At 45.3% G+C, this 21639-nt stretch overlaps 3 protein-coding genes across 3 annotated transcripts; 1 reads left to right on the top strand and 2 right to left on the bottom strand.

Annotated features, from left to right (window-relative positions):
• Positions 1-315: 315 nt before the first annotated feature.
• LOC124670728 (putative disease resistance protein RGA3) lies at positions 316-11318 on the top strand. Its single transcript, XM_047207203.1, has 4 exons — positions 316-503; positions 592-666; positions 1137-1462; positions 8255-11318. Exons 3-4 carry the CDS (start codon positions 1175-1177, stop codon positions 11228-11230), a joined length of 3264 nt encoding a protein of 1087 aa, XP_047063159.1. The 5' UTR covers positions 316-503; positions 592-666; positions 1137-1174; the 3' UTR covers positions 11231-11318.
• A 2386-nt stretch (positions 11319-13704) lies between these two features.
• On the bottom strand, positions 13705-17919 carry LOC124672543 (disease resistance protein RGA2-like). Its single transcript, XM_047208758.1, has 2 exons — positions 17665-17919; positions 13705-17460 (listed from the first exon to the last, which is right to left on the bottom strand). Exons 1-2 carry the CDS (start codon positions 17917-17919, stop codon positions 14392-14394), a joined length of 3324 nt encoding a protein of 1107 aa, XP_047064714.1. The 3' UTR covers positions 13705-14391.
• Positions 17920-18432: 513 nt separating this feature from the next.
• LOC124669558 (ERI1 exoribonuclease 2-like) lies at positions 18433-19344 on the bottom strand. Its single transcript, XM_047206153.1, has one exon. It carries the CDS (start codon positions 19342-19344, stop codon positions 18433-18435), a length of 912 nt encoding a protein of 303 aa, XP_047062109.1.
• Between the last annotated feature and the right edge of the window lie 2295 nt (positions 19345-21639).

Here is a 21639-nt window from a genome sequence, read left to right as displayed (position 1 = left end):
TATAAAAAACACTAATTTGCAGGGGCTTTGATGTAAAATGTAACCACCGCTTGGTCAATATATGCAGCTTATAGGGTTAGGACCCTATCCTTTTTTTTACCTTAAAAAAAAGATCATCACGCCATCAGATTTCATTAAATCTCCTCTATCCTAAGAAAGAATTCGAGGGCCCTCTGAAACCCACCCTCCAGACTTTATGTTTAGTAAGGGGGTTGACTGCAAAGGAGAAAGAGGCGAGTGATAAAGTTTTGACTTCAGAGCAACTGAACCGAAGCAATAATATTCTGACACACTATAGTTTTTTTTCTTCTTCTCCTTCCGAATCTGACAGCGAAGCCTCGCCGGCCACTGCCCCCGGGGAAGACTTGACTTGAGCTTACAAAAACACTCGGAAGATGCGGCAGCGCGTAGACCATGTGGAAATTGCAGCGAAGCCAACACCTTGCACCTCTCCCGCTCGTCGCATTGGGCAAGAGAGTCTGCAGATTTCCTCCGATTCCAGGGTATTTCTTCTTTCTGATCTTGCCGCGCCGGCGTCTTTCTTCTTCCTATATTAGTGCTGCATTCAACGACGGCTTCTCCTTTTCACAGCTTCGACCGCGTCGCCCGAGATTCCTGGCGCATCGCTGCGGTTTGCAGGCGTCGCTTGCTTCAGGATCCCAAAAGGTGAGCCCCCCAAATGCTCGCTCTGTTATCAGCTAGTTCCAGGATTGGTCAAATCTGCTCGACAAGTCAAGGATTGCGAGTGAATCATTGTATTTTTTCCTGTTTTTTCCTTCGTTGGATATAACATAGAATATAAGTAGGAGGATGGATCCAGGGCACCTGCAGGATGAATTCGAAATACTACTTATGGTGATAGGCATTAGCTTAATGAACAGGGTCAATCTGTCTCATACCTAAACATGGGTCCCCTCTGACCCAGTATCTTATCCTTTCATAAGGAAACTCGGTTGGTACATATACAGTTCTAGCTATTTTTAGGAACCGATAGTACAATAAAGGAGTGCCTTATTTTCCCCATTTAATTGTAAACGCAGGATTTTTACAAGGGTACTGAAATGGTAAGCTGACTAAGATCAAAAGAAGATACCCTCTGGTTATTGTTTAACATATTTACGGTTTTCTCTTTGCAGAAAAAGTTAGCACTTGAATAATCTCGATCAAGTGCGTTATGATCGAGACAATTCTAGCTGGTTTCGCCAAAGATGTTGTCAAGTCACTCGGCAACTTAGCCATTAATGAAGTTTCTAAAGTACTCTGTGTAAGGAATGAGATCAACAAACTTAAGGGTAGACTTGAGTTTATCACGACGATCATCATGGATGCAGAGCAGACTGTCGTACAACAGGCAGCCACTAGGAATTGGCTGAAGAGACTCAGAGAAATTATTTATGAGGCAGAAAACATAATTGACCGCTGCAGGATTGAAGCAGATAGACACCAAACATCACAACCACAGGTCAGAGGAAATTCAAACCTTCACTGTCTACCTTTTGTACTTTCAGCTTTTCAGGGATAAATTATGGTTTATTATTTTGTCTTCAATCTTCATAGAGGTATATTTATACTTAGTTTCTCCAAAGGTCAATGATTTTCCAAATTAGTTTGCCTGAATATCTGTAGATTCTGGGCTTCACCCTAGAAGCCTGGCCCTCAATATGGTAGAACCACATATTAGAGGTATCAGGCATTCTTCTTCTAAATATCTCAACCGCATGGTATTGTTCTAGTCTAGACACACTCCTTTTTGCGAATGGGGACAATGTTAAGTTTTGTATTTCTCCTAAATTTAAACATGCAGTACATCAAGTACTTCAACTTTGAGAACTGAGTCCTAGCTCAGTAGCAAGGCTCGCGAGTGCGCAGCCAGCCCACCTGGGTTCGAATCCCCATCTTGCGGTAATTTCGCTAGGAGGGGCAGACTTTTAACCGGGTTATCATCCTAGCGTCCATCCGCAGGGAGAGTCTCATACTACCTAACAACGCATAGCCAAGGGAGGGATCATTCCCCAGTTGGTCAATGTTTTTTTAAGTACTTCAACTTCAGAACAAGCAAATGCACATTAGGTTAGAGTCCACTTCATTGGGTCATCACATGCTCATTAGGTTAGAGTGGATGGCGTCAAGCATTAAATGCACACTAGGCTACTAGAAAGAGCATTCAAGTGGTCTGTGACAACCGAAATATGCATTGACTGCTTAAGAATAGAGGGAAGATAGCTGGTGCTTGACTAAGTTGACTTTACTATAGGGAGCCTAGAACAGAGATATTTTTGTTTCGAAAAGGGAAATCCCTGGCCTTTGCATCGATTGATGCATATGAACTTTTGTTTCTTTATTAAAGTTTGTTTTTACAGCTCAAGGATCATATATAATGTCGATACATGTACCAGACATCTAAAAAAATAACATGAGGCGCCTATGCATCAGCATGATATCTGGTTGTCAAAACCGCCAGCCGCACTGTTTTTATAAATCCTGTGCAACCAATATCCATGGCCAGCCTGCGCTCCGCCGGCTGGAGAAAGGAACACATACAGATCCAATGTCCGTATAGACTAAAGTAACGCATGAACACCCCCCTCGGATTTGAACTTTATCCTTTCTAGCAAAATTCGTGATATTACTTGAAGGTGGTAAATTAAATGCCATGTGGACTATGCGCCATATAAGCTTTGCAAACAGGCCTGTTATAAATAAATGTTGTATTGTTTCCTCTTTGTCACAGAAACAACATTTTTTTATTGCCCTGCCAATTTCTCTTTGCCAGATTGTCTTTGGTTGAAAATTAGGTTGTGTTTGGTAGCAAAGTTTTTTTTGAAGTATTTTAACAATACCTACAGTTTCTCAAAATACCAGTTTTAAATACTTTGATGTGTTTGGCTGTGAATAAATACTGCAGTATTAATACTTCAATATCCCTCAATACATGCAATTTTTGAACTATTTGAAAAACAACTCCAGACCACCTTTTCTGAAACTGAAGTATTGCTAGCTCAAGCATTTAGATGCTATGGTTTCGTAAATACTGAGATGCCAAACGAGGAACTTTTCGGTGTAGGAACTACATAAAATCTTGATTTTCAATGGTACCTTCATTTTCCAAATATATTTACGAAGAAATCTTGTGTGTCCATTCCTTAGTTCTAGATACATCGATTTAACCAAAAAAGGAACTGGATGCAGTTAGACTCCATCTAAATACATCATTATTTTCAGATAACTCTACAACAACAACAAAACCTTTATTCCCAAACAAGTTGGGGTAGGCTAAAGGTGAAACCCATAAGATCTCGTAACCAACTCATGGTTCTGGCACATTGATAGCAAGCTTCCATGCGGCTCTTTCCATGGCTAGTTCTTTGGTGATACTCCAGTCTTTCAGATCTCTCTTTACGGACTCCTCCCATGTCAAGTGTGGTCTACCCCGTCCTCTCTTGACATTATTAGCACGCTTTAGCCGTCCACTATGCACCTGGAGCTTCGGAGGCATGCGCTGAATATGCCCAAACCATCTTAGACGATGTTGGGCAAGCTTCTCCGCAATCGGTGCTACCTCAACTCTATCTCGTATATCATCATTCCGGACTCGGTACTTCCTCGTGTGGCCACACATCCATCTCAACATGCGCATCTCCACCACACCTAACTGTTGAACATGCCGCCTTTTAGTCGGCCAACACTCAGCGCCATACAACATTGCGGGTCGAACCGCCGTCCTATAGAACTTGCCTTTTAGCTTTTGTGGCACTCTCTTATCACAAAGAATGCCAGAAGCTTGGCGCCACTTCATCCATCCGGCTTTGATCCAGTGGTTCACATCTTCATCGATATCCCCATCCTTGTGCAGGATTGACCCCAAGTATTGAAAGGTGTCCTTCTGAGGCACCACCTTCCCATCCAGGCTAACCTCCTCGTCCTCGTGCCTAGTAGTACTAAAACCGCACATCATGTACTCAGTTTTAGTTCTACTAAGTCTAAAACCTTTCAATTCCAAGGTTTGTCTCCATAGTTCTAACTTCCTATTGACCCCGTTCGACTATCATAGATTAGGACCACATCATCCGCAAAGAGCATACACCATGGGATACTCCTTGTATATCCCTTGTGACCTCATCCATCACCAAATCAAATAGATAAGGGCTCAAAGCTGACCCCTGGTGTAGTCCTATTTTAATCGGGAAGTCATCGGTATCGCCATCTCTTGTTCGAACACTTGTCACAGCATTATCGTACATGTCCTTGATGAGGGTAATGTACTTTGCTGGGACTTTGTGTTTCTCTAAGGCCGTCAATGAACACCATATGCAGGTCCTTTTGCTCCTTGTATCTCTCCATGAGTTGTCGTACCAAGAAGATGGCTTGCATGGTCGACCTCCCAGGCATGAAACCAAACTGATTTTTGGTCACGCTTGTCATTCGTCTTAAACGGTGCTCAATGACTCCTCCCATAGCTTCATTGTATGGCTCATAAGCTTAATTCCACGGTAGTTAGTACAACTCCGAACATCCCCTTTGTTCTTGAAGATTGGTACTAAAATATTGCGTCTCCATTCTTGTGGCATCTTGTTTGCCCGAAAAATGGAGTTGAAGAGTTTAGTTAGCCATACTATCGCTATGTCTCTGAGGCCTCTCCACACCTCAATGGGGATACAATCAGAGCCCATTGCCTTGCCTCCCTTCATCCTTTTCAACGCCTCCTTGACCTCAAACTCCTGGATTCGCCGCACAAAACGCCTAATGGTATCATCAAAGGAGTTGTCCAGTTCAATGGCAGAGCTCTCAGTCTCCCCATTGAACAGCCCGTCGAAGTACTCCCACCATCTATGCTTAATTTCCTTGTCCTTCACCAGGAGCTGGTATGCTCCATCCTTGATGCATTTGACTTGGTCAACACCCCTCGTCTTCCTCTCTCGGATCTTGGCCATCCTATAGATGTCCTTTTCGCCTTCCTTCGTGCCTAACCGCTGGTAGAGGTCCTCATACGCCTGACCCCTTGCTTCACTCATAGCTCGCTTTGCGGCCTTCTTTGCCATCTTGTACTTCTCCATGTTGTCCGCACTCCTATCCAGTACAGGCGCTCGAAATAATCCTTCTTCTCCTTAATAGCCTTCTGGACATCAGTGTTCCACCACCAGGTATCCCTAACTTCGCTTCTACTTCCCCTGGACACTCCAAAGTCCTCTGAGGCCACCTTACGAATACAGGTTGCCATCTTCATCCACATATTGTCCCAATCAACTCCTTCCTCCCAAGGGCCCTCCTTAATGACCCTCTCCTTGAACGTCTGGGCTACCTCCCCCTTGAGCTTCCACCACTTCGTTCTAGTGACTTTCACGCTTATCCCGCTGGACACGAAGTCGAAAGCGAAAGTCAGCCACCACAAGCTTATGCTGATGGACAACACTCTCTCCAGGTATCACCTTACAATCTAGGCACACACTCCTGTCTTCTCTCCTTGAGAGGATGAAGTCAATCTGGCTACTGTGGTGTCCACTACTAAAAGTCACTAGATGAGATTCTTTTTAAAGAGGGTGTTAGCTACGATCATGTCGTACGCTAAAGCAAAGCTTAGGACATCTTCCCCTTCTTGATTCTTGATGCCATAGCCAAAGCCCCATGCACCCCTTCAAAACCTATGCTAGATGTACCCACGTGTCCATTAAGGTCTCCTCCTATGAAGAGCTTTTCGCCACTAGGTACACCCCTCACCAAGTCCTCTAGGCCTTCCCGGAACTCCCTCTTGGTGTTCTCATTGTGGCCTATTTGCGGGGAATAAGCGCTAATAACATTGAGAACTAAGTCCCCAACTACCAGCTTGACCAGGATAATCCGGTCCCCACATCTCTTGACGTCTACCACTCCAGATTTGAGGCTCTTGTTGATCAAGATGCCTACTCCATTTCTGTTTGGAGCTGTTCCCGTATACCACAGCTTGAAGCCGGTATCCTCTACTTCCTTCGCCTTCTGTCCCCTCCACTTGGTCTCCTAGACGCAAAGGATATCAACACCTCTCCTCACCGCTGTATCAACTAGCTCCCGAAGCTTACCTGTCAGGACCCTACGTTCCAGCTACCTAAGCAAAACCTCCTAGGCTCGGCTAGCTTCCTAACCCTTCGCACTCGTCGAGTCAAATGCGAAGACCCTTGCTCATTTTCCATTACACCCGGGCGCCGATGTAGCGCGCCACTAAGGATGCGACAACCCGATCCTTGCTCACTTGCCACTGTATCCGGATCAAGATACGGCGCGCCACCTAGGGAGTGACGACCCGGTCCTTGCCCATTTTACACCACACCCGGGTTTCGATATGGCGCGTCGCTAAGAGGGTTACACCCCAACGGAAATCTTTTGGGTTTCATCTCCATAAGAGTGGCTGGGTTTTTTTACGTTGGCTCGCCAAGCCTATCACAACCCTCCTCCTTTACCCGGGCTTGGGACCGGCTATGTTGGGACAACATAGGCGGAGTTTATTTTCAGATAACTCTATATCCATCAATTGTTAAACTAAATTAAGCCATCTTGACCATCTATTCCCGGTTAAATCCCTTCTAAAAGCTATATTTAGAGGTGCCTCTGATAAAACACTTTCCACCGAAACTTCTTTTCGTTGTACAATATTATAAAGGGATAGGATATTGTTGTGAGAGAGGGGAATCGCCTAACCAAGTGTCTTCCAAGAACTGGTGTCCTGACCATTTCCTATTTCAAAAGACCCTCTAGAAAAAAACTCGTCTTTAACTCTTATTTATCCTTTCCAAAATGAAGAGTTTGTTTTGCTTTTACTTGAAATAAAGTTTTGGAAAGAACAAAGATAATATGGGATTAATCCTAGACTAGCATAACTGGACATCCTAATTATGGAATCTCTGCCAATATAGCTTAGCCTATCTTCTGGTAGAACATCCGACTGTGTGGCCAGCTACTCTTAAAGGGCCAATAAGGTAAGATCTGCAGTACAATGTAACTTTGCAGCGACTAGTGGTAAACCACCGCCTAAAGTAAAGAGTTTTGCCTGGAAAGCAGCATCTAATGCTCTAGCAACGGAGGAGAATAAATTGACCCGTAATTTCAGGGTCACAGGGATATGTAACATATGCAATATGGAGAAGGAAGATGTGGTGCATGCACTCTATAAATGCCCACATGCTTCTAACCTATGGGACGCGATGAGGAAGATTTGGCGGCTACCATCTCATGGAGATCTTCAGTTCCATCCGTCGCCCTGAATCCAAAATGTTATTCTGAATATTCCTGCTGAAATGATTGATACCACGCTTCTTGTGGCCTGGAGGGCGTGGCACTGTAGGAATGAAGTGGCCCATGACAAACCGTTACCGATGGTCGAAAGTTCAAAAAGATTTCTATGTAGCTACTGGAGTTTGATTAGAAATATTAGGACCCTGTCAGTTGAGGAGGTGATCAAAGGCAAGGGCTCTCAGATTCAATCATCAACGTTGGAGTCTTGTACTGTCAAAGATAAACCACCAGATAAACAGTGGTGCTTGCCACCAATGGGCTTTGTTAAACTCACAATTGATGGGTCTTTCCATGCTGGGGATGGTACTGCCGGTTCTGGAATGGCTTTGCGTGATGACCACGGTAACATTATCTTTACTGCATACCGTTCTCTAGAGAATTGCGATAGTCCCCTGGAAGCAGAAGTATGTGCGTGCATGGAAGGTTTGCAGTTGGTGCTTCAACATAGTAATCTGCCAATTATTGTTGAAACGGATTGCTTCCAACTTGTTGCTGCTACTAAGGACAAGTCACAGGATAGATCATCTCTGGTTCATTTGTTTTCTGAACTTAAAGTTTTGTAACAGTGGAGCGTTCTCAGATTAGGGTTAGCCACAACCTTGCTAATATGGCGAGGGTTGATCATAGTACTTTCACATGGTTAGGTTCGGGGCCTGATGAAATCCTTCAGCTCCTGGAGCAGGACCGTCTTGTAACCCTTTCTGCATTATATAAAGCTCCTTTTTCACCCGCAAAAAAAAAGGTAAGATCCGCACAATTCTGTTTGATCCTGACAACCGTGGGCAGAAGTAAACATGACCAAAATGTTGTATTAATAGTACCTAGCTAATTCTACTTTGGTCAAACTTTATCCGCCATGAAATAACTTAGTGTGCTTACTTTGATAATCCAAGTCTAAAGGTAGACTACACTACATCATTTGAAATTTGCATATTGTGTACAATATATCTAGCAGTTTCTGGACATGGATTAAAACTTATCTTACTTACAGGAGTGCAATCCTTCGTCGGTTTTCCAGTACTGCAGAGATGTTGCAATTGACTGCAACATTGCAAATGATATACGTGGACTAAATCAGAAACTGGAGAACGTTATATCAGAGAGTACAATGCTCCATATTAATCCAGTGGTAGAGGATCCAGTCAGATCATATCTTGATGTTGGTCCAGATCTTGAGCCTGATATTGTAGGCAAAGAGGTGGAGAATGACTGCAACAGTCTCATCCAGCTCCTACAAAGAGAATATACTACTACTAGCTGTCCTTTGTTTGCTGTAATAGGAACGATTGGAGTCGGCAAGACTACTCTTGCTCGAAAGGTATACCATAGGGCAACAGCCATGTTTGAGACCAGATTATGGGTACATGTCTCAAAAGACTTGACGCACCTGACAATGTGGTCAAATGGGAGGTATACGAGAGCAGATACTGCAGAACAACAAGCACTTTTACGTACATGTTTAGAAGGTAAGAAATTCCTGCTGGTCATTGATGATGTGTGGGGAGAGAATGTTTGGGATGGGCTGTTAGAGATACAAGCACAACATGGCGCCCCTGGCAGCAGAGTCCTTATAACAACCCGAGATGAGCGTGTTGCAAGGAGGATGGGGGCCATCCATCATTACCGTGTGAAGAGCTTGAGTGAGGATGATGGTTGGTGGTTGCTTCGTACAAGGGCTTTCCCCAATGAGAGCACTGGGAACATGCAGGATGTTGGAAGACGAATCGTCCGAAAGTGCAATGGCCTTCCAATGGCAATACGGAGAATGGGATGCTATCTACGAGGCGTTGACCCAAGGGAAGATGATTGGGAGAGAGTCTACTTGAGCGATTTCTGTGGCATTTCTAGGAGGATACGGAGTACTATTAATATGAGCTACATGGAGTTGTCATATCGCCTGAAGAGGTGTTTTTTATATTGTGCGTTATACCCAGAGGGATTTGTGATTGAGCAGCAGTGTATCACCCGCCAGTGGATTGCGGAGGGGTTCATTGTGACCCTGCAGAATTCAACACAGCCACAGTCTACAACAGTTGAAGAGGAGGCTGAGAAATGTTATGATGAATTGTTAGCAAGGGGCCTTCTTTTGCCAGAAAATGACTCTAGTGCTGCAGTTCGATCGAAGATGCCTCATCTTTTCAGATCATTTGCACTTCTCCAGTCTCAAGATGAAAATTTCAGCGGCAATCCCCAAGATATTGGTGATGTTTTTAAACCATGTCGCTTATCCATCACAAATGCAAGTGCAGAAGCCATCCGGTATGGAATTAAAAAGCTTAAGAGCTTGAGGACAATTCTATTGTTTGAGAGTCCACTGAGCGACAACGATATTTTCCAGAAATTCACACACCTAAGGGTTCTGGACCTTGGAAATACCCAGATTGAGTGTGTTACCAGTAGCTTAGGACGGATGACACACCTGAGATATCTTAGCTTTGCTAATACTCAAGTTAGAGAAATTCCTGGTACTATTGAGAATATGAGGATGCTGCAGTTCTTAATTCTCAAGAACTGTACTCATCTCGATTCCCTCCCTCAATCTGTTGGCCGCCTAATAAACTTGAGAAGCCTTGACATCTCAGGAGCTGGACTAAAGCGTGTGCCATTCCGATTCTCCAAGATGAGAGAACTCAACTGCCTACAAGGTTTTCTTCCAAGGTCAGCTGGTGCAGAAAATAGAAGTGGCTGGGAGTTTAAAGAACTGAGCTCCTTAACTAAGCTGACAAGCCTCCAGATACTGAAGCTAGAGAGAACACTAAATGTGGAAGATGCAAGGCAATCAGCACTGGAGGGAAAGTGTCATCTCAAAGTGCTTGAGTTATGCTGCAGCACTAACGACCAAACAATGGATATTAGTAGAGATGAGAATACAAAAAATGTTTTTGAAGGGCTGAAGCCGGGACCTTCTATTGTTTCTGTCAAGCTAGTAAACTATAATGGCCATGGATTTCCATCTTGGCTGTCTCCGTTTGCTCTACCACTGCTGCAGCGGTTAACCCTTGATGGCTGTCTTTATTGCCAATTTTTTCCATCTCTGGGCCAGATGGAAAATTTGAAGTTTCTTGCGATAACTGGTTCCAATTTGTCATCTACCATTGGCCCCGAGTTTCGTGGAACACCAGATAATGGAGTGGCATTTCCAAAACTAGAGCAGCTGCTCATGAGTAGAATGAGCAACTTGGAGTCATGGTGGGGCCTCGAAGAGGGGGATATGCCTTCACTCATTAATCTCAGGCTTGATGGATGTTCCAAGCTGGATTCACTGCCCTACTGGCTTGAGCATTGTACATCACTGACAAGCTTGCAGATAGATCATGCTGATAACCTAGAAGAAATCATGAACTTACCTGCACTTAAACAGCTTAGAGTTCAGAGGAACCCATTGCTGACAAGGATCTCAAACCTCGAGAGGCTTGAAGATTTGCATGTTCTCCATTGCTTGCGTCTGGAAGTTGTACAAGGTGTCCCTTCGTTACGCAATGTGCATTCAGATGAAAGAAATTTAACCGAACTTCCACATTGGCTGCGTCCACAAGAACCTTTCATGCTCAGGAGATTGGAGATTGTTGGCACTGAAGAGCTTCTTGACAGATGCTCCTCTGCTAGTGGCCCATACTGGTCTGTCATCCAAAATGCTGATCATGTCTATGCCAATCTGCCAGATGGTTCCTTCTACTTCTCCTTCAACAAAAGTACCAGCTACTTTCATAGAAGTGCAAGATCCCTTGCACAATCTTTGTTATACATATCACCTAGCTTCATCATGCCCGCTGTTCCACAAGCCGATGATGTGATTTTGATGGGAGAACCTGAAAGCAGAAACATGCAAATTGGTCAATCCACAAGTCCGTCATGGGTGAGGACTCAACTTTTCACAGTTCTCCTATTTGTTGTCACCATTCTGATGTACCTCATTTTGTTGGCTCACAACTCATCTAGCACCTTCATTTCCCTATGGACCTTCTGATTTTCTTTTCAACCAGTCTTATATTCTCTTGTATATTTGTGAAGCATCAATAATATTTGCAACCATTCGGAATCGACTATCTATCCTCAATGATTATGTGCTTATGGGTTATGGGGGCCATTCAAGCGTATCTTTAGATCCCTTCCGAATTCTGAGAGCAAATATATTCTTATATTTGTTTTAAGCAACTGCAGCTATATTGGTAAAACAACAAATCGCCCTTATGTAGAACTCACCTGAGATTGATTCGTGTCTTCCCTATGGCTTGATATTTTGTAATTACTACTTCCATTCTCTGATTTATACCAGGCATATTAAGCTTGTGAGTTTGGAACCATTCACTAAGTGGTGCTCCTTACATCAGTACACCTGCTTTATTAAAACATTTAAGACATCGTTTGCCCTAACCTACTCTATAAATTTGAAGTTGTACTAGCAATTTTCCCGTCTAATATGTTAGTAGTAATTACAAATTATTGAGTATTTTTCCAGTATGAATTTATATTTACTGGGACTGGTTAGATCACACCGTGCAGATTGTTAGTAGCATCTGCATGGTTTTAATCTCGAAATGTGCCAGGATGGCGTAAAGAAAGAGAGAAACACAAATATTTGTTTGTGTAGGTAGGTGCGCACGATTTCGAAAATTCGTATTACTGGATATCGAGAAATCCCAAAATATCATAGATGTGTGTAATATATTTGCATGTGCTATGCACCCACAAAAATGTAGAAAATATAATTAAACTAGCGCTACATAGAAACTATGAACGTGCAACTTATTTTAACAAGACATCTACAACACCTTTCCTCCTTTGTGCAACGAACAATGCTTCATATTTTTGTACAAATTTTAGGTACGCAAGTAGTAGCAATTTTTTCTCTCGAGAAAATGCAATGACATTCCGTTTCTTTTCATTGCATAGAAGGGTAGTTTGTTACAGGATCACCCTCAAGAGAGGGTGGAAAACAGGATGATGCTAGAGGAACTTAGTGTACATCCCAATCTACAGGTAAGTTGCCAGAAGGCCGAGCGCCCCGGCTCTGGCCCAAAGCCTTGCCTCTGCTCTAGTTTTGTCATCCACGTTCTGGACCGAAGGCTGTTCCCCATCGAAGACACAGGAATTGCGGTGCTTCCAAATGAGCCAAGGCACGAGTGTACCCCTAAACATACAAGTGAAAAGTCCACACTGAAAAAAACAACCTCCTCCCGTACGATCCCAACCCTAGCCCCCACCCCACCCCCTCCTCCCGCCGCCGCCACCGGTGGCGCCGCCGGGCAAAGCCCCGGTGGCGTGGCGGCGGCGGGGGGTCTTCCTTTGCTGCGCGGGGAAGCGCCCGGCCTAGTCTTCGCGTGATGTTCTGGGACAGCGTCGAGATGGTGGAGGCGACGTCGCGTCGGAATAAGGATGCTGGAGCTCGATCCCCATCTCAGCAAGGCCACTTGTGGCGGCGCCGACGAGCTGCTGGCCTGGTTTCCTCTCAGATCGGGGGAGGGTGGATTCCCGGGCACGGCCGAACTTCGACCCCGTGGAGTTTGCGGAGTCTGTTCTGGAGTCGGAGGTGTGCTGATGCTGTTGCCTTCTCCTCGGCCGGCCGTGGTGGCGAGGGAGAGGAAGGAGATGGCACCACTGCCTTCCTTTTTAGGGTTTGTGTTCTTCTGGTGGCTTGCGGCTGTCACGTTTTGCAGTTTCTTCCGGCCAGCCTTGGTGGCGAGGGGAGGAGGCGGTCCAACGTGGCGACGCCAAAATCGGCCAGATGATCGGGAGAAAGACCCTTCTTCCTCCTTGTCGGTATGATTTGCTGCTGCTGTTCTTCTTCTTCCTCGATGCTGATGCTGGAGGGAGTTCCCGGTTTTCCCGGCGGATGGCCCGGCCGCGGTGCCGGACCGGTCGGTTGACTTCGAGTTCCCTTCCTTACGGAAGGGACACTTTTCGCGGTACTCAAAGCAAAAGATGGCGACGGCAGCTGCATGCGTGTTCTCGGCGCTCGGTGTCAAGGAAGGAGGAAGCAGCGTGGTGGCAATTGCACCGTGGTCGAAGATGATGACCTGCTTGCGCTTGGTTGTAGTTCTTTCTCGTTGCAGGGGTCTTCTCTCAAGTTTATGGGATGATGACACAGGGCTCCGGAGATCTTCATGGGTTATGGTGGTCTTAGGGTGTTCTAGGTGTTCTTGGTCCTTTGTGTTTGTGTTTCTCTGTGCTTGTAAGGGTCAACAACTTTGTATCTTTCCGTGATATGAATGCAGAGAAATTCTCAAAAAAGAAAAGTCCACACTGATAGATGTTAAATGTTCTGGACATGGATACATAAATGCAAATTAGGCCACTACTATATACTCCCTCCATGTCAAAATATAGTGCATATTAGTTTTGTCCCAACTCAAACTTTATAAAGTTCGACCAAGATCAAAGGCAAAAGTAGATCAACATCTGCAGTACCAAATAAATACAGTATGAACATATAATTCATGATGGATCTAATGATATTGATCTTTGCACTTTGAAAAATTACTGAATGTACATATGACAAAATCCACGAGCTTAATTAGAACTAATGCAATAGGTTTCTCACATAGAAAGATGACCCACTATTTTTTTCTTCCAATTATGAAGTCTGGAAACTATAAACTTATGTACAATTTACAAAAGTTCTGGTCTCAACATTTAAGGTTACAAACAAAAATGTGCATCTCAATGATCAAATAAACACCAAGATGAATGCACAGAACATTGTTTCATGGTGCATTTCAAAAAGTACAAAGAAAGGTGTTGCCCTTTAACAAAAATTCTGCATGCCATCTTCAGTTTTCAGGCTGCAAGTTCTCTTGATCTTTTGTCTTACGCATGCCATGACCGGCTAATCTGCATCATGGAAATGAATACAACATTCACACATTTAGAGGCATCTGATGCATCTAATTGTCAATCCAGTAAATGTTGCAACAAGTCCAATTACATAAGAATGCCTCAATTAACCGTATCATATCTGTGTCCTCTTCTATGCACCATTAAGTAGCAACAGAAGAACATTTCACCAAATTCTGTTATGCCATGTACATAGCATATACAATGGCGTGAAGAGTCTCAACTATTTTCAAGATTAGTCATGGCTTGATTTCACCTGTTCTGCTTCATCTGGTCATAATTCTGACAGAACAGTCAGTCGAGAAATACAAGAAACAACAAGAGGACTGTTGCAAAGAAGATGAAGAGGGTCTGGATGAGCCAAATCTCTCTGGTAGTCTTATTCTGCAGCCAATAGGAAAGCACCTGCATAACAATCAGAACCATCACAAGGTAGAGAACAAGGTATCGTCTTATTACCCTCTTGAATGTGGATATTCGGATGACACGTACTCTAGGCACACCAATTCGAGAGGTCATTTCAACAGAATTACCAAGTGCAGTAGTCAGATCTGCCAGCGCAATTTCATCTGCTATTGCAACAGATGGCCTGTCATGTTCCATGATTCTTTGATCAACATGGAAATCAGCAGTATCCTTTGTATAAGTGAAGAATGGAGATTCATCAGGTAAGTTTGCATAAACTTTATTGATGTCACGGATGATTCCACAGTCTTCTCCATTAGGGAGTAGTCTTTCAAGTAGCTCCTTTGTGCCAACAATAGTGAAAGTTTGCAGCACTGAGGCATGACTTCTCAACCATTCTGGAGATCTTCTTAATTCTCTATCTTCAATGCGGACATGCCTTAGATAGTGAATTCCATTCACATCCTCCAATCTAGAGCAACCGATGATAATTAGAGCTTCCAGTAATTGGAGATTTGAGATTTCCATAAGTTCATCGCAGGCCTGGAGAACTAATTCTTTGAGCACAGTCAAGTCTTCAATGGCTTCCAAACTATCAGCATGGTATATATGCATGCTTGTCAGTACTTTGGAGTACTTGATGCCAGAGGGGAGGCACCTTAACTTGGGACAACTCTCCAGACGAAATTTCACAAGGGATGGCATATCACCAGATTCAAATCCTGTCCATGATTCAAGAATCTGCATATCTTTAAGGTACAACTGCTCTAGTTTAGGAAATGACGGCTTGACACTTGTTGGTTCTTGCTCAATGGTAAGTAATTTGGAAAAACCGGTTATGGTAAGGAACTTTAGTTGAGCTAGCTGGCCAAGGTCCGGCAGATGCTCACAGAATTTGCAATCGGTAATAACAAGCCTCTGTAGGTTTGAGAGATGAGGTAACCAATCAGGGCAAAGTTTCGCATAGTAGCTCACCATTTTAAGGGAATTCAAACATTGTGGAGGAGAAAAGCAATCAAATGTTTCTTTTAGTGTTCTAGCATCCTCCTCCCATACTTCAGCTTGTCTATCATCAGTGGTACAACATAGTTCAAGCTCCTTCAGATGAGACTTGTTCTCCAGCATCGCTTTCTGCATCCTCAAACCATCTGAGACTCTTTCCATCTTCAGTATCTGCAGACTTCTCAATGCATTTAGAGAGTTTAGGTCTTCCAAAGGCCATCCACTTGGATCATCCTCGCGATTGGGCATACAATTTACAATGAAACCATGTAGCGTGGAGAGCAGCTTCAGATTTTCCAAAGTAGGTAGGACTTGATGTAAGCTAGTCCCTCGAAGGTCAAGACTTCTCAAATTCTGCAGCTTGCCAATTCCTTTTGGAAGAGTGTGCAGCCAATTGCAGTACCGAAGACCCAAGAACTGTAAATTTTTGAGACACTCAATTGACTCTGGAAGCTCTGTAATTCGGGTCAGTGAAAGATTAAGGAGCCTAAGGTGAACTAGAAATTCCAGTGTGGACGGAATGTACTTAATTTCAGTATCACCTAGGTCCAACACTTGCAAATATTTGACTCCCTGGAACAGCTTATGTAAGCCATGATTGCCCACTGGGTTCTTGTACAGAATAACTGTCTTCAAGCTAGATAGAGCTACTATTTCTTCCAAGTTTGTAGCTGGCTCATTGCTTCTAAGCCACACATGACGCAGCCCTTCAATGGAAGTCCCATTGATATTAGGCTTCAGGTTGCCAGAGAATATTTCATCTTTCGAAAAGAACTGTAAAAATGATCTGATCTGTTTATGCATAGTGCATCTTGTTATGTCATGGTTTCCAATTTCAGGTTGCATAAGTTTTCTTGATACCAACTCCCTGTAATACTCATCTGCAGTCTTTTCAGCATTGCAGCTATCTTGTTCCTCAATGAATCCCTCTGAAACCCACAGTTGACCAACAAACTGCTGCCTAATGACAGAGCCTTCAGGGAACAGTGATAAATAAATTAGGCATTGCTTCAGACGTGCCGGTAAATCATGGTAGCCCAAATAAATGGCCCCAGTTAAAGGATCTAGAAGGTCCCTCAAAGACCACCCTTTGCTTTCATACACTCTCTGCCAGGCCACTTTGGTTTGCTCCTTCGTTCTTAGGACAGCGCCTACGATCTTAATAGCCATTGGAATCTTGTTACACTTTTGGATAATCATTATTCCTATATTCCTTAAATTGTTCCCATGAAGGCTCTCGTCGAGATGTGCACTACGGCAAAGTAAGGACCAACAATCCTGAAATGTCAATTCCTTGACCTGGTGGATGTAGGCAGGCTTCACTTTTGTCACAACACTTTCATCCTGAGTGGTGATCAAAATCCGGTTTCCGTGACCGAAAACATGCCAGTGAGCATCAAGGGAATGCTCAAAAATATGATGACCACACAGGCCATCAAGCACCAGTAAGAATCTCTTACCTATAAGCATAGCAGCCAAGATGGCCTCAAGCTTCATCCTGTCTTTTTCTCCTCTGGGATTCCCACCGGCAGCTGTTACAATTGCAGACAGTAACCCAATATCATCAGAGTCACTGAAGACATTAACCCACACAATCATACTAAAAGCATTTCTTGTGCGGTGATCATCATGTATTTTCCATGCCAAAGTAGTTTTGCCCATTCCACTAGCCCCGAGGATGGCGACAACACCGTTAGCACTTTGCCTGTCTGTGAGCCTGTCAATCAGTTTATTCTTTTCACTATCAATGTCGCCAACTGCATGATCATCAGGAACCACTTGTCCAGAGAATTCAGAAATTTCATTCAGGGTTTCATGACTATCTGATAGAAGCCCGAGTTCGGAACCCTTATTCAAAATACCATCCAGTTTCATATTCAGGCTGATGATGCTGGTCCTCAAAGTCTTGTAACGGATGCCATTGACATTCAGCTGTAACGTGAACCAGTGGCGAAACTGCGAACATCAAGATTGTATGTATGAAAAACTTGTAGAAGATGCTAGTATGTTATATATATGCACCCATATCAAGATTGCAGTAGGCTTTTGGGCATGTGGGGCATCATAGGGCAGTGACTTCCGAATGAGCCGCAATGCGCAGGTATATCAATCAAATTAGTCAACTATGGACGGGGATCCGATCCAGGAGCAAGAGCCTACCGATTTTCGGCCTTGCTGCGGCTGAGCAGCTGCGCGGCGGAAGTCTGCGTCGGCGTCGCCGAGCTCGTACAGGACTTCCCGGAGCGCCCGCAGCCAATCCCTGGCGCTGGCGTCGCTGCCCTCCCTCGCCTCGGCGTCAGCAGCCAGACTCGGCGCGTCGTCGAGCTTCCGCCGGAGCCGCTGCAGCTCGTCCGCCGCGACGTGCGCGCCGCCCGCGAGCAGCCCCTCGATCGAGCGGGTGGCGGCCGGCAGCATCGCGGTCGCGAGCATGGTGATGGCGTCCTGCTCCTGCTCAGCGCGCCGTCTGAGGGAAGGAAGACGACTTGGCGTTCGCGTCGTCGAATGGGGTTATGCGAAGCAGCGATCCCAGCGGTGGGTTCGTGGTCTTCGTCAGCTACCGTCAGCAATTATTCAATTTTAATCACAAGTTGATGGATTTAATTAGAAGAAAATTGCTGCTTGATTCTGAAGAAAGAAGAAGTATCAAACTTAAATCAAATCTTCTATATTAAATTTTAATAGTACAGACACCGATTACATAAAAAAAATAGATAGGTCGGAGTGACCAGTTCACACAGAATCAGCTGAGGCTAAGATAGCTAGGTCTCACAGTAAGAATCAACTAAGCTAAGAGTATCTAGGTCACATTCATCTCAGCTACCAATTCACTCTAGAATTAAGCTGCGATCGATTCTTGACAACAATTACAGTTAACACTAGCAATCATCTGAACTTTGTCTGAAATCTCAATCAGTGGAACTTGCTCGTTCAGTTGCTCCAGACGAAGTAGGGGCAGAAGGCTCCCATGGCCGGCGTCCAGTTGCCACACCCCAAGAAGCACTTCCCCTGCATTGGCCCTGGCGCAGCTACAACGCCTCCTCTGCTTGCCACTCCACAGTAGCAGAAGCACGCCCCCAAGGCGCCACCGCACGGACTTATGTGAGGCTTCTGATGATGGATCGGCGAGCTGGTAATCCAGCGCGGGCTTACGTGAGGTTTATGTTGTTGTTGCTGCTCGTGCTCTTGGATCGGCGGCGGTGCCAGCGAGCCGGTGATCTCGATCTTGGCACCGCGCCGCATGAGCTCGACGAGAAGGCGCGCGGTGTTGCGCGCGTCGTCGAGCCCGCAGTGCAGGCGGCCCTCCCACTCGAGCCCCGCCGCCCGGACCGCCTCCTGCAGAGTGGTCCGCCCTCCGGTGCCGAGCGCCGCCGCGAATGGGATCCTGAGGTTGATCCAGCGATCGAAGTAGGTCGGCTTGGCGATCCCCTTGAAGAGGCACTCGGATTCCAGCATAGTGCGGCAGTCCCAGTCGCCCCAGGTGACGACGGCCAAGCGGATGCATTTCCTGGCCCCCGTCGCCGCCTTGAGCCAGGAGTCGTGCAGCAAGAGCGCGTCCCGGAGGTCCACGCCCCCGTCGACGTCCTCCTGGCGGATGCCGGTGAGGTCCCCGCAAAACTCCGTCAGCACGGGGTGGTACTTGGGACGGACGTATCTGCGGAAGGCGGACTCGATGCGGCCGGTGGCGCCATTGACGAGGACCGAGGGGAACTCGATGATCTCTTGCGGGTAGATCCGCTTGTCTTTCTCGCAGGTCGCCTCGAAGTCCACCACCAAGAAGTAGTCGAAAGCTTGATTCCCCGACGGCGTTGCGCCCCCGCGCGCCGGCAAGATCGATGCCATGCTCGGCATCATCCGCGGCGGAAAGCGTCTGGGATCGGAACACAAGAACAGTCTAATGGAACTGCCGAGAGTTGGATCGGATCGCGAGTTTAAGACGACTGGAACACGAATTTTGCAGGGAAACCTCGCGGGTCTCTCGTGCCTTTATACACGGATTCAAGTTACGCTGGTCTCCGACTTCGAGCGGGTTTAAGATTTCATCGGGTACTCGGATTCGCGCGGGTGATAGCGCGTTTTCTGTTTCTTTGCATCGGGTTTCCTTCTGACGGTGACGCGGGGGAAGAATTCAGCCGCGTGCCCGTTTTAGCTAGTGGGACGGCCCAATAAGGTCAGCCGCAATTCTTTTGTTTATTTACCTGTTTCCTTTCCCTCAATTTTTTTTACCTGTTTCCCTTTTTCCTTTTTTTCGGTAATATATGTTCATTGCCTTGCTATATTTTGCCAACCAGTGTTTAATTATTTAGTTATTAATTATCACTTTTGCTATCTTGCAACCGGTTGTTTTCAAATTTGCCATCACTCGAATTTTGTACCGTGTATTTTTCATCTGGCCAAAGTCTTGGTTTGGCTCACACACGGTTTGACCGGTTTTTCTTTTTTCTGGTTTTTATTTCCTGGTTTTTTTCGCTCGGGGGCCCACATCGGCTGCAACGGATCGATTTTCTTTCGCATCGTGTTCATTCCGACCCAAATCGAGGCGGGGAAGGGGAGAGAGCGGGGCGGAAGGGGGGAGAAATCGCCGCCGTGGTCGGAGACGAGCCCGTCCGCCGCGGTCGGAGAAGTTCGTCCGCCGCGGTCGAGTGCAGGTCTCTGCGCCGCGGTCGAGCGTGGGAGTGGGGGTTGCGGGGTCGTCGGTGCTGGGCGCATCTCCATTGTTGTACGTCGAGCTCGTCCTCAAGGTAAGCGTCGACCCAATAATCCCTCGCTGTTTCTAGCGTCAACGACTTCCGTGAGTGTGTAGGCGAGCTGCGTGTAGCATTTTCTAGCCGTCTGGGTGGCGGATTTGGTGCTTTTTTGGTGGCGGATTTGGTGCTTTTTGGTGGCGGATTTTGGTGCTGTGTGGTGGCGGATTTGGTGCTGTGGTGGCTGATTTTGGTGCTGTGGGTGGCGGATTTGGTGCTGTGGTGGCTGATTTTGGTGCTGTGGTGGCTGATTTTGGTGTTGTGTGTGGCGGATTTTTCCTGGATCCGTGGTTTTTTGTTCATGACTTCGTCGGCGGATTTCAGTGTATTTCGTGGAGATAGTGTGCAGGAGAACTGTATCGGAGTGGGGAAGTTCCTAGTATAGATCTCTGTGGCGTAGTCCCATGTACTTCTGTTGTGTGTGTGTTGAGTGATATGGAGTTTCTGTGTTTGTTCCTCTAGCACTATAACTGGATGTTTGGATGTCTACTATTGAATGTGACTTATAGTTTTTGGTACTCTGTTGTAGCACTATAACATTCCAAGGCAGTTTTTGAATGTGACTTACATTTTCATACACATTGTTTCTGCACATGCCTTGCTGAATCTGCAATCTGTTCTAATATCAAACAACTTTCAGCATCTTTATGTCTCATTTGGATGCGAGAGTTTTCCTGTCTGGTTAGTAAACGAACATGTTGCTGTTAAATTGCCTTGGAATCCTGCCTTACAAACATGCCCTGTAATGTGTACTAACCACTTTAGCTAGAGGTAATTTGAAATGTAAATGCCTAAAATGCTGTGCATATACATAGTGATTTTTTGGTTGTAAATGCAGTGTGGGTGGAGTGTTTATTTGTGTATATATGCCCATGTGTATTGTAGTCATTGTAGTCACAAAGCCACAGTACCCCGACACCCCTGCGTGGTTGATAGAGATGGTTCATCTTCCTCCTGCATTTCGCTCCTACCGTGGCATTTATACAATGTAGTGTATATGCAATGTAAATAGAGTATATATATAACCGTAGATACAAGTGTATGGATATACAAGTGTATATGCAGTTTATATACAAGTGTATATGCAGTGTTGATACAATGTCCGGTAGGAGTAAATAAATTGTATATGCAGTGTATTCTACTTTCACTTGTTGATTCTTCCAATTCAATCGATAGTTGAGGATCATGTTTGATCAATTTTTCGTTATTCTTGTCCTGCAAAGCTTGATCTATGGTTCGGTTGTCCACCAGTTGGTGTAGATACATTTTATACCGTGACCATTGAATAAGTTTCTTCGAGTTCCTGCAATCGTGTGCGGGAAGGGTGTTTCCCGTGTGTCGCTTTTTTTGTGAAGTGTTTGTGAAATGCATCGACGTGATGTAAATATAGTGC

The sequence above is a fragment of the Lolium rigidum genome, chromosome 7 (genome assembly GCF_022539505.1).
Source record: "Lolium rigidum isolate FL_2022 chromosome 7, APGP_CSIRO_Lrig_0.1, whole genome shotgun sequence".
NCBI classification, from domain to species: Eukaryota; Viridiplantae; Streptophyta; class Magnoliopsida; order Poales; family Poaceae; genus Lolium; species Lolium rigidum.
This window is presented reverse-complemented; position numbering and strand designations above follow the sequence as displayed.

What these genes read in the sequence shown, in the direction of transcription:
- LOC124670728 (XM_047207203.1), top strand. Translation starts at nt 1,175, where the DNA reads ATGATCGAGACAATTCTAGCTGGTTTCGCCAAAGATGTTGTCAAGTCA. An exon ending in ACCAAACATCACAACCACAG is followed by an intron (nt 1,463 to 8,254) that starts GTCAGAGGAAAT and finishes TCTTACTTACAG; the next exon opens with GAGTGCAATCCTTCGTCGGT.
- LOC124672543 (XM_047208758.1), bottom strand. Translation starts at nt 17,919, where the DNA reads ATGCTGCCGGCCGCCACCCGCTCGATCGAGGGGCTGCTCGCGGGCGGC. An exon ending in CGCAGCAAGGCCGAAAATCG is followed by an intron (nt 17,461 to 17,664) that starts GTAGGCTCTTGC and finishes TGATGTTCGCAG; the next exon opens with TTTCGCCACTGGTTCACGTT.
- LOC124669558 (XM_047206153.1), bottom strand. Translation starts at nt 19,344, where the DNA reads ATGGCATCGATCTTGCCGGCGCGCGGGGGCGCAACGCCGTCGGGGAAT.